Source organism: Scyliorhinus torazame, chromosome 6, assembly GCF_047496885.1.
Source record: "Scyliorhinus torazame isolate Kashiwa2021f chromosome 6, sScyTor2.1, whole genome shotgun sequence".
NCBI classification, from domain to species: Eukaryota; Metazoa; Chordata; class Chondrichthyes; order Carcharhiniformes; family Scyliorhinidae; genus Scyliorhinus; species Scyliorhinus torazame.
The window spans coordinates 193,932,516-193,948,615 of NC_092712.1; the positions used below are offsets into that span (position 1 = coordinate 193,932,516).

The 16,100-nt window shown below is 45.0% G+C and overlaps 1 protein-coding gene across 1 annotated transcript in view; it reads left to right on the plus strand.

Annotated features, from left to right (window-relative positions):
- Window positions 1-16,100, plus strand: part of LOC140425201 (dynein axonemal heavy chain 11-like) — a 755,586-nt gene that overhangs the window by 455,503 nt on the left and 283,983 nt on the right. Inside the window, 3 exon segments of the mRNA XM_072509215.1 lie at window positions 2,023-2,184; window positions 4,854-5,047; window positions 14,090-14,252. Of these exon segments, the coding sequence (XP_072365316.1) occupies window positions 2,023-2,184; window positions 4,854-5,047; window positions 14,090-14,252 (519 nt within the window).

The window sequence follows — 16,100 nt, forward strand, 5'->3', positions numbered from 1 at the left end:
TCGCGCACCCCTTCATCTAACCTCCAGTGCGGGTGCTGGTTACTGTCTTTACTAACCTGCAGGTCAACCCAGTGTGGAACATGGTCTGAGATTGTGATCGCCGAGTACCCCATGTCCACCACCCCTGCCAGTAAGGCCCTGCTCAAAATAAAGAAATTGATCCAGGAGTACACTTTATGCACGTGTGAGTAGAAGGAGAACTCCTTCACCCTCGGCTTCCCAAATCTCCATGGATCCACTCCCCCATCTGCTCCATGAACCCTCTTAGTTCCTTTGCCATTGCCGGCACCCTGCCCATTTTCGAGCTTGACCGGTCCAAGCCAGGGTCAATAACTGTGTTGAAGTCCCCTCCCATGACCAACCTGCGCGAGTCCAGGTCTGGTATCTCCCCAGCATCCTCTTTATAAACTCCACACCATCCCAATTTGGTGCATACACGTTTACGAATACCACCTGCACCCCCTCCAGTTTCCCACTGACCATAATATACTTGAACTATTTAATTTCTTATGAAAACAAACATTTCACTCAAGTACATATTCCCTATAAAAACAAAAACTTTACAATCACTTGGAGCTGTCAATAAACTGAATTTACAGGGACCACCCCACAATGATAAAGATGTGCTTTTGAATCAGACATGCAGCACTGATCCTTCACGACATCCCTCAGGCTCATGTCAGTAGACACAATGAAGTTGCAAATGGCCAAAGCAGGCTGTTTATTTAATTTAAACCTCTTGGTCATTTAAATGCCTTGACATATTGACAGTTCCAATGAGTTGATCCATTTTTTACACACATTAATGTTTGTTTCAACAATCCCAGAGGGCAAATGACCTCTCCCAAAAACATAATTGGACCCAACCAAAAGGGTCCCTTACCTCTCCAAAAGTGCACTCTCGTTCATCAAGTGACTGGCAGCTTCAAATCTTTTGTTCAAATGTCTAAAGCCTGTGAATCGTGTTTTGCATATCCTACTAATAAAAATTAGATTTGTTTGAAGACAGCTTCGCTTTTACATATTCCGTGAACCACAGATATGCAAGTTATGACCACCGCCCACCTCCGTCTTCCCTGGTGCCCACCTCACCCACGAAGTGAACTGGTGACTGCTGGGGTCAGGGGTAGAAAATTCTGGAATCGGGGCTCTGGCGCCATTTTAGCTAAGTTGGAGATCCCTTGTGTTCCTGTGTAAATCAGGTCATACTGTCTGACTTAGTCAGTGTTTTCCAGAATTTACTGTTTTTATTTTGATTTACAACATTCACAGGATTTAAGAAGAAATTCATCAATCATCTGGTTTTGATGAAACCTTGCTGTTTGCAAAAACAGGGCGAGTGCCTACATTTCAAGCAATGTATTTTATTTTGAACCTTTTCAGAATGTTTCTGAGGGATAGTAAGGCGCTACTAATTAGCTGTTTTCTTTCTTGTTTTGTTTTGAATGAGAAAACCTGAGAGCATTTGCATATTTTTCCTCTCCAGTAAATAATATTAGAAATCAAAGATATGGAGGTAAAAATTGCAATGCACTCCACCTATTTGTTAAGGCTTTGACCCCATTGCCAAATTGTTGGGACCCATTTGATTGGTGCCCTGGGTAGAAGCCGAAGATAGGCAATGGGTTTCACTATTCTCACAGTGCTTTGGCGGCTACGATGCGGCCACCAATCAAATGTAATGCTTGAATTCTTATTTCAATTTTAAACACTCTTCTGTCAAAGGAGGGGTAAGTGTGCTGGCCCCTGTCCAATTGCCTGCTCCCTGGAGCCCACTACAGCCCTCTTCTTGACACTTATCTGATGGGTTCTTCTGGCCAGACAGGTGGAGCTATGTTGATTCCTCTTGTCAAGTGAGTTAGCAAATAGATTAGTTCTATGTATTTTAGGAAAGTTCCCTTGTTAATGTCCTTAGCTTTAATCCCTATCTAATATCCCTATTTGTATTGAATACAACTTTTCATGTAAACTTGTTGAAATTGATTGCTGAAAAGCTCTAAACAATATTTTGTGTCATTTCAGGGAATCCTGTTCACACTTCCCGATTGTTTAAAAAAGCCAATGGATTTGGTGTCGCTCTGGCTTCATGAATCATCCCGTGTCTATGAGGACAAGCTGGTACAAACACGAGATTCTGAACTCTTCCAGAAAATACTCTCGGACACTGCCAAAAAATTCTTTGAAGTAAGCCTATTGTCATAGATTCTTAAAATAATGCAGCACCCGAGGTGATTGGACTCAACATAACTGCTGTTCTCTGAAGGAGCTTTCCAAATTATCCCATTTCTCCTGATTTTTCTCTACAGCCCAGACAATTTTTGCATTTTTATCAGATTCCCTTTTGAAAGTTACTACTGACCCTGTTTCCACCATCCTTTCAGGCAGTACGTTCGAGATCATCTAACATGCTGTGAAAACAATCCTTATGTCATGCCTAGTTCTTTTGCCAGAGACGTTAAATGTGTGAGTTTTAGTAATTGACCCTCCTACCACTGAAAATAGCTTCTCCAATCAAACCTTTCATGATTTTGAACACATCTACCAAATCCCCTTTTTAACCTTCTGTGCTCCAAGGACAAAAAGCCCAGTTTCTCCAGTCTCTGCACGTAAACTGATTGCTTTCTTTCGGAGCACCATACCAGTAAATCTCCTCTGTACGCTCTCCGAGGCTTTGATATCTCTCCTAAGGTGGGACTAAAGGTCTGCACTATGGAAAATGGCCAGCAGCTGCTGAAGAATGCCTGTGGTACTTTCTTTAATTATACAACTAACCTGTATTTTGTACTGTTCATCTGCTACTGTAATTGACATTTGTAAAATATCGCAAGTAGTGATTTTTTTTTTGTATCTGACGATTTTTATGAATTCCTCAAAATTTGCCTAAGCGGTTGCTGCAGGTCAAATAAATAATCTTATTTTGTTGTTCCACTGAAAAATTGTTTAATATGAAGACTTGATTTGCTTTTTAATTAATTTTTTGAATCATTTTGAATTAGATTGTTCGACTTAATTTGAGGTGTTAATTTTGGAAAGGGCGAAAATTAAAACATATGTGAAAGTACCCATTTCTGCTCTCACCTTTTCCCTTTCCTCCCCACTGCCCAGAGCCACAATAAGCTATCCATTGTCCTCAGCTTCCACCCACCAGACTCCACGTTTATCAGATGCTCCTCCGCCATTTCTGCCGCTTCCAACCTGATGCCATCACCAGTCACAACTTTCTCTCCACTTTCAGCATTTTGAAGGACCTGTTCCCTCTGAGGTATCTGGTCCATTCCTCAATTACTCCTTCCCACGGCACATTCCTATGCAAATACAGAAGATGCAATACCTTCCCTTTTACCCCCTCCCTTATCACCGTCTAGGGTTCCAAGCATTCCTTCCAGATGAAACAGCAACTTATTTGTACTTCTACCAATTTAGTACCCAGTATTGCTGCTCAAGATTCCATTTTGTCAATATTTGAGAGACCCAACACAGCTTGGATGACTGCCTTACAGAACACCTCCATTCAGTCCACAAATGTGACCCTGAGTTGCCAGTCGCCTGTCAGTTTAATGCTCCACTCTACTCCTGTTCTGACATTTCTGCCCTCAACCTCCAACACTGCTCCAGTGAAGGTGATCTTTCAACCATTCCGACTCGACATCAGAGGTTCATCAATTTCAGATCATAATCATTGCCCTCATTGTGCATTTTGGACAGTAGCTATCAGTGATGATATCTGCTGAGAAAGTAAGACATGTTGTCGAAGATTTTTGTCTTGCATTCATAAGAACAGATGCGAGAATGCCAAATTTTAAAGAGAGCTACAATTTATATTGCATGAGAAAAGAGTCTTGATTGGTTGGCAAGCCTACTCTGATTAATTGATGTGCTGCCATGGAGGATGCTCCAGGGAGCTATTGTCTCCAAGATTTTGTTTAATTCTGAAAATATGCAATGCCTAGATATGTTCCATTGGCCTGCAAAACACAGGTGCCTGCCTGCGAATATGTAGTTTCCAGCAAGTGTAAGTGAATCACATTGCAAGCCCGACTGATGATCTTAAATCGGTTGTTAGTTAATTCTTACATGCTCTGGATTGTGGGATACATCTAACATTGGACATGGGGTGAATTCTCTGCTGGTGGGATTCCCGATGCCAGTGACGGTGCGCTGACGAGGAACGTGTGGCTGGGGAGACGGAGAATTCACCCCATTCGAACATAGAACATACAGTGCAGAAGGAGGCCATTCGGCCCATCGACCCACTTAAGCCCTCACTTCCACCCTATCCCCGTAACCCCAATAACCCCTCCTAACCTTTTTTGGGTCACTTAAGGGCAATTTATCATGGCCAATCCACCTAACCTGCACGTCTTTGGACTGTGGCAGGAAACCGGAGCACCCAGAGGAAACCCACGCAGACACGGGGAGAACGTGCAGACTCTGCACAGACAGTGACCCAGCGGGGAATCGAACCTGAGACCCTGGCGCTGTGAAGCCACAGTGCTATCCACTTGTGCTACTGTGCTGCCCCTGTTTTGATGCTGCCCATTATGTTTTGAGTTTTGACTGCATGGGCTGGTTGAGGAAGATCAATATTCTGCCTATTGCGAACAGCAGAACAGATCATAAAGGAACGGAATGTCCCCAAAGATAGCAATTGCGGCAGCCTTGTACACCATGGCAGTTTGAATCATAATTTTAAAAACTTGGCTTGTCGCAAGTAATTACAGATGTATCTTTTTATTTTGATGTTCTCAGCATTGGAAAGGAAAGGAATATAAAGGTAAAAATCCTGAATCTTGATCAAATGTTCCCTTATTCAACTTGGTTCTAAATGGAGATTTCCTTCTTTTATATTTCAGGGTGTTGGTGATAGTATTTTACTGCAGAATCCATTTATTTATTGCCATTTTGCTCTTGGAGTTGGTGATCCCCATTACATGCCTGTAAAAGATTGGACGATCCTGAAGAAAATATTGACTGACACACTTGACAACTATAACGAGCTCAATGCTGTGATGAACCTAGTTTTATTTGAAGATGCAATGGAACATGTGTACGTATAAGTAAAGGGTTAATTGTATAATTTATTTGTTTTTCATTCATTCCTTGCTTCTAATAAAAAGACACAGGGAGTCAGCACCATCATATTCCACAGATAATGCACTTGGGAGCCTAAATTCTTGACTGATAACTGCTAATTTTACTCGTAACAGCTCTCACTTAGGCCTGAAATTTCAGTCCCGAGTTGGGAGCACCACAAATCTGACTTCGGGAAAAGTGCACCAGATATTCTCACTTTCGCTTTGGAGGGGTGAGGGCTGGGGGGATTGGCTGTTAAAAGAAACTGGGCCCACTGCCCTGGAAACAGGGCGCAGGCATCCACAGAGGCTCCTATGTGCTGAATTAAAGGCTAGCTTTGGTGATCCAGAACTTGTAAGAGAAAGAATAAAATAAAAACACCAGCACTCTGGTCCTCACACTGAACACCCCCTTACCCTCAGCCCAACAACTCCCTATCTACCATCCATGCCAACAGATGTTATCTCAGCCGCCCCCCCCCCCCCCCCCCCCCATCTCCCTTGCATGGCCTCTCATACCCTCCAGGCCAAGCTATTCCATTGTACCCACCCCCCATTGCTCTTAATATCGTCCATAATGAGCTGTGCCCCTCACCCCCCTATTGCCTTTATGGACCTTATGTCAGCTTAGTGCCATTCCATGCTCCCACCCTTTGCCTTACACTCTCTATGCTAACTCACCCAGAATCCACAATGGGCCGACATGCTGAAATTAAAATAAATTCGAAGAGTAATATTGACATCATTATTTTAAAAAAAGCACTTTCATGGATAAAAACACATGCACTGCACTTAAATGTCTCCAATTAATTAATCTCTTTTAAAATAAACATTTCATTGAAGTACTTAATCCCTCACAAGAACAAGTATTTGTATTCATAGTCCTCTTCAAAAATGTTTTAAGCCATGGAGCTGTCAATCAAACTGAACTGGCAGGCAATCCATTGTGATAATGATAGGTGTAAAATCAGTCATGTAGTGAAATCCTATAATAATAATATCCCTCAGGCTTATGTTTACAAGTAAAATAGAAATGGAAAGAAACGTTTTCTTAAAACTGCAACTTTATTTAAATTCAGAGGTCAGGAGATTTAAATGTCTTAACAACTTGACAATTCCAATGCCTTTGTTCACCTTTTATACGCATTTATGATTACTTTTAACTACTCCAAAGGGCACTTGACCTCTCCAAAGGGCACCTCACCTCTCTCAAAAGGGCACCTGGACCTATCCAAGAGGGTCCCTTATTTCTCCAAAAGAGTACCCTACCTCTCCAAAAACTCTGATAAGTTTAGATGTTCTGAAAATTGCAAAGTCCACAAGTCATGTTTTGGACATCCCACCAATAAAAATTGGATCTCTTTGAAGGCAGCTGCACTTTAACATGTGCAGCTGCCTCCATGACCATGGATGTGCAGACTACAATCTGTCGCCATTTATCTGCTGGTGAAAATAGATGAGTTCTGGGTTCAGGGGCAGGCATTCCAGAATCAAATTTGCTTCCGCTGCAAATTGGCAAAACCATAAACCATTTCTCTCCCCGAGAAAATTCACCCCTTGGTTATAATTGATTTTAGAACTCACATGTAGAACAAAGAACAAAGAAATGTACAACACAGGAACAGGCCCTTCGGCCCTCCAAGCCCGTGCCGACCATGCTGCCCGACTAAACTACAATCTTCTACACTTCCTGGATCCGTATCCCTCTATTCCCATCCTATTCATGTATTTGTCAAAATGCCCCTTAAATGTCACTATCGTCCCTGCTTCCACCACCTCCTCCGGTAGCGAGTTCCAGGCACCCACTACCCTCTGCGTAAAAAACTTGCCTTGTACATCTACTCTAAACCTTGCCCCTCTCACCTTAAACCTATGCCCCCTAGTAATTGACCCCTCTACCCTGGGGAAAAACCTCTGACTATCCACTCTGTCTATGCCCCTCATAATTTTGTAGACCTCTATCAGGTCTCCCCTCAACCTCCTTCGTTCCAGTGAGAACAAACCGAGTTTATTCAACCGCTCCTCATAGCTAATGCCCTCCATACCAGGCAGCATTCTGGTAAATCTCTTCTGCACCCTCTCTAAAGCCTCCACATCCTTCTGGTAGTGTGGCGACCAGAATTGAACACTATACTCCAAGTGTGGCCTAACTAAGATTCTATACAGTTGCAACATAGAACATAGAACAATACAGCGCAGTACAGGCCCTTCGGCCCACGATGTTGCACCGAAACAAAAGCCATCTAACCTACACTATACCATTATCATCCATATGTTTATCCAATAAACTTTTAAATGCCCTCAATGTTGGCGAGTTCACTACTGTAGCAGGTAGGGCATTCCACGGCCTCACTACTCTTTGCGTAAAGAACCTACCCCTGACCTCTGTCCTATATCTATTACCCCTCAGTTTAAGGCTATGTCCCCTCGTGCTAGCCATTTCCATCCGCGGGAGAAGGCTCTCACTGTCCACCCTATCTAACCCTCTGATCATTTTGTATGCCTCTATTAAGTCTCCTCTTAACCTTCTTCTCTCTAACGAAAACAACCTCAAGTCCATCAGCCTTTCCTCATAAGATTTTCCCTCCATACCAGGCAACATCCTGGTAAATCTCCTCTGCACCCGTTCCAAAGCCTCCACGTCCTTCCTATAATGCGGTGACCAGAACTGTACGCAATACTCCAAATGCGGCCGTACCAGAGTTCTGTACAGCTGCAACATGACCTCCTGACTCCGGAACTCAATCCCTCTACCAATAAAGGCCAACACTCCATAGGCCTTCACCACCCTATCAACCTGGGTGGCAACTTTCAGGGATCTATGTACATGGACACCTAGATCCCTCTGCTCATCCACACTTTCAGGAACTTTTCCATTAGCCATGACTTGCCAATTCTTATACTCAATGCCCCGGCCAATGAAGGCAAGCATGCCGTATGCCTTCTTGACTACCTTCTCCACCTGTGTTGCCCCTTTCAATGACCTGTGGACCTGTACTCCTAGATCTCTTTGACTTTCAATACTCTTGAGGGTTCTACCATTCACTGTATATTCCCTACCTGCATTAGACCTTCCAAAATGCATTACCTCACATTTGTCCGGATTAAACTCCATCTGCCATCTCTCCGCCCAAGTCTCCAAACAATCTAAATCCTGCTGTATCCTCTGACAGTCCTCATCACTATCCGCAATTCCACCAACCTTTGTGTCGTCTGCAAACTTACTAATCAGACCAGTTACATTTTCCTCCAAACCATTTATATATACTACAAAGAGCAAAGGTCCCAGCACTGATCCCTGTGGAACACCACTGGTCACAGCCCTCCAATTAGAAAAGTATCCTTCCATTGCTACTCTCTGCCTTCTATGACCTAGCCAGTTCTGTATCCACCTTGCCAGCTCACCCCTGATCCCGTGTGACTTCACCTTTTGTACTAGTCTACCATGAGGGACCTTCTCAAAGGCCTTACTGAAGTCCATATAGACAACATCCACTGCCCTACCTGCATCAATCATCTTAGTGACCTCCTCGAAAAACTCTATCAAGTTAGTGAGACAAGACCTTCCCTTCACAAAACCGTGCTGCCTCTCACTAATACATCCATTTGCTTCCAAATGGGAGTAGATCCTGTCTCGAAGATTCTCTCCAGTAATTTCCCTACCACTGAAGTAAGGCTCGCCGGCCTGTAGTTCCCGGGATTATCCTTGCTACCCTTCTTAAACAGAGGAACAACATTGGCTATTCTCCAGTCCTCCGGGACATCCCCTGAAGACAGTGAGGATCCAAAGATTTCTGTCAAGGCCTCAGCAATTTCCTCTCCAGCCTCTTTCAGTATTCTGGGGTAGATCCCATCAGGCCCTGGGGACTTATCTACCTTAATATTTTTTAAGACACCCAACACCTCGTCTTTTTGGATCTCAATGTGACCCAGGCTATCTACACACCCTTCTCCAGACTCAACATCTACCAATTTCTTCTCTTTGGTGAATACTGAAGCAAAGTATTCATTTAGTACCTCGCCCATTTCCTCTGGCTCCACACATAGATTCCCTTGCCTATCCTTCAGTGGGCCAACCCTTTCCCTGGCTACCCTCTTGCTTTTTATGTACGTGTAAAAAGCCTTGGGATTTTCCTTAACCCTATTTGCCAATGACTTTTCGTGACCCCTTCTAGCCCTCCTGACTCCTTGCTTAAGTTCCTTCCTACTTATATTCCACGCAGGCTTTGTCTGTTCCCAGCCTTTTAGCCCTGACAAATGCCTCCTTTTTCTTTTTGACGAGGCCTACAATATCTCTCGTTATCCAAGGTTCCCGAAAATTGCCGTATTTATCCTTCTTCCTCACAGGAACATGCCAGTCCTGAATTCCTTTCAACTGACACTTGAAAGCGTCTCACATGTCAGATGTTGATTTTCCCTCAAACATCCGCCCCCAATCTATGTTCTTCAGTTCCCGCCTAATATTGTTATAATTAGCCTTCCCCCAATTTAGCACATTCATCCTAGGACCACTCTTATCCTTGTCCACCAGTACTTTAAAACTTACTGAATTGTGGTCACTGTTACCAAAATGCTCCCCTACTGAAACATCTACCACCTGGCCGGGCTCATTCCCCAATACCAGGTCCAGTACCGCCCCTCCCCTAGTTGGACTGTCTACATATTGTTTTAAGAAGCCCTCCTGGATGCTCCTTACAAACTCCGCCCCGTCTAAGCCCCTGGCACTAAGTGAGTCCCAGTCAATATTGGGGAAGTTGAAGTCTCCCATCACCCCAACCCTGTTGTTTTTACTCTTTTCCAAAATCTGTCTACCTATCTCCTCCTCTATCTCCCGCTGGCTGTTGGGAGGCCTGTAGTAAACCCCCAACATTGTGACTGCACCCTTCTTATTCCTGATCTCTACCCATATAGCCTCACTGCCCTCTGAGGTGTCCTCCTGCAGTACAGCTGTGATATTCTCCCGAACCAGTAGCACAACTCCGCCTCCCCTTTTACATCCCCTCTATCCCGCCTGAAACATCTAAATCCTGGAACGTTTAGCTGCCAATCCTACCCTTCCCTCAACCAGGTCTCTGTAATGGCAACAACATCATAGTTCCAAGTACTAATCCAAGCTCTAAGTTCATCTGCCTTACCCGTAATACTTCTTGCATTAAAACATATGCACTTCAGGCCACCAGACCTGCTGTGTTCAGCAACTTCTCCCTGCCTGCTCTGCCTCAGAGCCCCACTGTCCCTATTCCCTAGTTCTCCCTCAATGCTCTCACCTTCTGACCTATTGCTCCCGTGCCCACCCCCCTGCCATACTAGTTTAAACCTTCCCGTGTGACACTAGCAAACCTCGCGGCCAGGATATTTATGCCTCTCTGGTTTAGATGCAACCCGTCCTTCTTATATAGGTCACACCTGCCCCGGAAGAGCTCCCAGTGGTCCAGATAACGGAAACCCTCCCTCCTACACCAGCTGTTTAGCCACGTGTTTAGTTGATCTATCTTCCTATTTCTAGCCTCACTGGCACGTGGCACAGGGAGTAATCCCGAGATTACAACCCTCGAGGTCCTGTCTTTTAACTTTCTGCCTAGCTCCCTGAACTCTTGCTGCAGGACCTCATGCCCCTTCCTGCCTATGTCGTTAGTACCAATATGTACAACGACCTCTGCCTGTTTGCCCTCCCCCTTCAGGATGCCCTCTACCCGTTCGGAGACATCCTGGACCCTGGCACCAGGGAGTCAACATACCATCCTGGAGTCTCTTTCACGTCCACAGAAGCGCCTATCTGTGCCCCTGACTATAGAGTCCCCTATTACTATTACTCTTCTGCGCTTTGACCCTCCCTTCTGAACATCAGAGCCAGCTGTGGTGCCACTGCTCTGGCTGCTGCTGTTTTCCCCTGATAGGCTATCCCCCCCGACAGTATCCAAAGGGGTATACCTGTTCGAGAGGGGGACAACCACAGGGGATTCCTGCACTGACTGCCTGCCCTTTCTGGTGGTCACCCATTTCTCTGCCTGCACCTTGGGTGTGACCACATTTACATAACTGCGATCTATGACGCTTTCCGCTACCTGCATGCTCCTAAGTGCATCCAATTACTGCTCCAACTGAACCATGCGGTCTGTGAGGAGCTCCAGTTGGGTGCACTTTCTGCAGATGAAGCCATCCGGGACGCTGGAAGCCTCCTGGACCTGCCACATCTCACAGCCAGAGCACTGCACCCCTCTAACTGACATTGCGTCATTTAATTAAAATCTAAATTCAAAAAAATTTTTTTTTAAATATATTTTTTTTAACATTTCAATGTTACTGTTAACTATCTGTTTCCTAGCACTAGATTTCTAATAGAAATGCGAAAGTTAAATATAGTACTCTCCGATCTCTGGCTTAGATACCCCTCTAAATTATAATTACGTAATTATGTTTAATTAGTTACCAATGCTTAATTTTTTAAATTTAGTGTAGATTCCCAACCAGCCACTCAGGCCACAGCTTTTCTGTGATGTCACTTCAGTTTCCCCCCGACACACACAATTTGAAAAAGGTATAAAAGTAAAAATGAGTAAAAATCACTTACTTACCTTCTTACCTTCTGAGTGCCTTAGATGTTCTCAGGTTCTCTCCCTGACAGAGACTGCTCCTCCTCCACCGAACGGCTTCCGAAACTAGGCCGCGATCTTTTAAAATCTCCGCTCCGACTCGCAGCTCCTGCGCTTTTTAAATCTCCCGCGCTGTTTTCAAAGTCCCGGCTCACTCAGCTCCCGCGCTGTTTTCAAAGTCTTGATGTAGCTGTGATATTTAACATTCCATACTGCATGAAACCTTGGAATTTTTTTATAATTTCCTTTTTGGGACTGTCTACCTAATTGCTTGCTGCACCTGAATGCTAAACGTCTAAGTTCCTTGTATGAGCGAGTACACCCAAGTCCTTCTGGACATTAGCATTTACAAGTTTCACACTAAAAAAAAATATTTTCTATGCTGACTACAAAGTGATTAACCTCACACTTCCCCACATTACACTCTATCTACCACCTTATTGTGCACTCACCTAACTTGCCTATATTTCTTTGCATCCTCTTTCTGTCCTCTTCCCGGCATACATTCCCACCTAGCTTTGTATCAGCAGTAAGCTTGGGTACATCACTCTTGGCATCTTTATTCAAGTTAGTAATATAGATTCATAGAATCCCTACAGTGCAGAAGGAGGTCATTCGGCTCATCAAGTTTACACCGGCCACTGAAAGAGCACTCTACCTAGGTCCCCACCCTATCCCAGTAACCCCACCTTACCTTATTGACACTAAGGAGCAATTTAGCATGGCCAAACCATCTAACCTGCGCATCTTTGGACTGCGGGTGGAAACCGGAGTACTCAGAAGAAACCCATGCATGCACAGGAGAATGTACAAACTCCACAGTCACCTGAGGCCGGAATTGAACCCAGGTACTTGGCACTGTGCCACCATGTAAATTGTAAATAACCGAGGCCCCAGCACTGATCCTTGAGACAATCCACTAGCTGCAGCCTGTTAGTTTGAAAATGGCCATTTATCTCTACTCTTTGCTTCTTGTCCGGTAACCAATCCTTTATCCGTGTTAATGTATCACCTCCATTTCCATGAGCCCCTGTCTTCCGTATTTATATTTTGTGTGGCATTTTATTGAATGCCTTTTGGAAATTCAAGTATACTACATCTACTGGCTCCCCTTTATTTTATTCTTCTATTTACAGCCTCAAAAACAGTTAAATAGATTTGTCGTGGCTGGTTTCCCTTAGAAAATCATAGTAAAATCTGAAACCAAAAGAGAAAATGCTGGAAAATCTCAGCAGGTCTAGCAGCATCTGTAGGGAGAGAAAAGAGCTAATGTTTCGAGTTTGACAAAGGGTCATCTGGACTCAAAACGTTAGCTCTTTTCTCTCTCTACAGATGCTGCCAGACCTGCTGAGATTTTCCAGCATTTTCTCTTTTGGTTTCAGATTCCAGCACCGCAGTAATTTGCTATTATATAGTAAAATCAGATGTGGTTTGATTGTAAAGTCTTCCTTAATAATAAATTCCCCCAGCATTTCCTGATGATTGATGTCAGACTTAACTGGCATGTAGTTCCCTGTTTTCTCTCTCGCTCTTTCTTGAACTTGTTTTTATTCATTCAGGGCCTGTGGGTGTCATCAGCCGGGCCAGCATTTATTGCTCATCCCTAAATGCTCTTGAACAGAATGGTTCACTAGGCCATTTCAGAGACCAATTAAGGGTCAACCACATTGCTGTGGGTCTGGAGTCACATGTAGGCCAGACCAGGTAATGGTGGCACATTTCCTTCCCTACAAACCAGAGTTTTTTTTTACAAACATCAACAATGGTTTCATGGGCATCATTAGACTTTCCTGCTTAGCCCAGTTGTCTGAACAACTGGTTTGTGATGCAGAGCGATGGCAACAGCGTGGGTTCAGTACTTGCACCTGGCTGAGGTTATTTATGAAGACTCCGTCTTCTCAACCTTGCCCCTAGCCTGAGATGTGGCGAAACTTATTTGAATTCAAATTGCATTATGCTGGATTTCTGAATTACTAGCCCAGCGACAATACCATAACATCACTACCTTGAATAGTGGTGTTGCATGTGCTAACTTCCAATCTTGTGCGACCATTTTAGAATCTTCAGGACCGTGGAAAATTACAAGCAGTGCATCCACTATAGCTCTTTTAAGGTTGCCTTCAAGGCTCGGGATTTATTAGGGTGTCTCCTTCTCTTTGTGGCTGCAGCCATTAGTGTTCCCCTTTGCATTTGTGTTGCACAACCTTGATTCTGGTTAGGTGCAGAGGAAATCTGGGTCAGGACAGAGCTTGTTTCTGGTGTATCCACCCAAATTATTCCTGGACAACAGCGGACAAGAATATTATCCTCAGAATGCCTGCTTAGTTCTGTAATCAGTTAAAGTACATCTTGTGCAATTTTACTTGCTGGCATTGGAAGATACTTATCACACACAATTTTAAAGGTTATGTTTTTTTGTGGCAGGTGTCGGATAAATCGAATATTAGAGAGCAGCCGAGGATATGCTCTACTGGTGGGAGTTGGTGGCAGTGGGAAGCAGAGTTTATCCCGATTGGCTGCTTACATTAGTTCTCTAGAAATATTCAAAATCACACTGAAGAAAGGCTATGGGATGTCAGATTTGAAGGTAAGTATGTTCCATTTGTAATCCTGCATTTTTAAAATGGTGATTTCGCCTTGCTATGTGCTGACATTCTGATTGGTGCCCGAGTTGCTCTTCCAATGTAGCTGAATAGCTTTTCTGAACCCAAAAACTGGCACAGATCCTGGCAAATGGGAAAGATACTAAGAATGGCAAAGAGGAGATGAGATGAAGCTCAGCCCCCGGATGGGAAGGAGAGAATGATGTGCTTTCTGGATCAGCTGGAATTTCCTAAGGTGGAGGAGCAGGAGAGGGCGGGACTGGGAGCACAGATTGAGACGGAGGAAGTAATGAAAGGGATTGGGAGCATGCAGGCGGGGAAGGCCCCGGGACCAGACGGATTCCCAGTTGAATTCTATAGGAAATATATGGACTTGCTGGCCCCGCTACTGATGAGAACCTTTAATGAGGCGAGGGAAAGGGGGCAGCTGCCCCCGACTATGTCAGAGGCAACGATATCGCTCCTCCTAAAGAAGGAAAAAGACCCGCTGCAATGCAGGTCGATTAGGCCTATTTCCCTCCTGAATGTGGACGCTAAGATTCTGGCCAAGGTAATGGCAACGAGGATAGAGAATTGTGTCCCGGGGGTGGTTCATGAGGACCAAACTGGGTTTGTGAAGGGGAGACAGCTGAATACAAATATACGGAGGCTGCTAGGGGTAATGATGATGCCCCCACCAGAGGGGGAAGCGGAGATAGTGGTGGCGATGGATGCCGAGAAAGCATTTGATAGAGTGGAGTGGGATTATTTATGGGAGGTGCTGAGGAGATTTGGCTTTCGAGATGGGTATATCAGATGGGTACAGTTGCTGTATAGGGCCCCGATGGCGAGCGTGGTCACGAATGGACGGGGGTCTGATTATTTTCGGCTCCATAGAGGGACGAGGCAGGGATGTCCTCTGTCCCCGTTATTGTTTGCACTGGCGATTGAGCCCCTGGCCATAGCATTGAGGGGTTCCAGGAAGTGGAGGGGAGTACTCAGGGGAGGAGAAGAACACCGGGTATCTCTGTATGCGGATGATTTGTTGCTATATGTGGCGGACCCGGCGGAGGGGATGACAGAGATAATGCGGATACTTGGGAAGTTTGGGGATTTTTCAGGGTATAAATTGAACATGGGGAAAAGTGAGTTGTTTGTGGTGCATCCAGGGGAGCAGAGCAGAGAAATAGAGGATTTACCGTTGAGGAAGGTAACAAGGGACTTTCGGTATTTGGGGATCCAGATAGCCAAGAATTGGGGTACATTACATAGGCTTAATTTAACGCGGTTGGTGGAACAGATGGAGGAGGACTTTAAGAGATGGGACATGGTGTCCCTGTCACTGGCAGGGAGGGTGCAGGCGGTTAAAATGGTGGTCCTCCCGAGATTCCATTTTGTGTTTCAGTGCCTCCCGGTGGTGGTCACGAAGGCTTTTTTCAAAAGAATCGAGAAGAGTATTATGAGTTTTGTGTGGGCCGGCAAGACCCCGAGAGTGAGGAGGGGATTTCTGCAGCGTAGTTGGGACGGGGGGGGGGATGGCACTACCGAGCCTAAGTGAGTACTACTGGGCCGCCAATATTTCAATGGTGTGTAAGTGGATGGGAGAAGAGGAGGGAGCGGCGTGGAAGAGATTGGAGAGGGCGTCCTGCAGTGGGACTAGCCTACAAGCTATGGTGACGGCGCCGCTGCCGTTCTCACCGAAGAAATACACCACAAGCCCGGTGGTGGTGGCTACATTGAAAATTTGGGGGCAGTGGAGACGGCATGGGGAAAGACGGGAGCCTCGGTGCGGTCCCCGATAAGAAATAACCATAGGTTTGTTCCGGGGAGAATGGATGGAGGATTTGGAACAT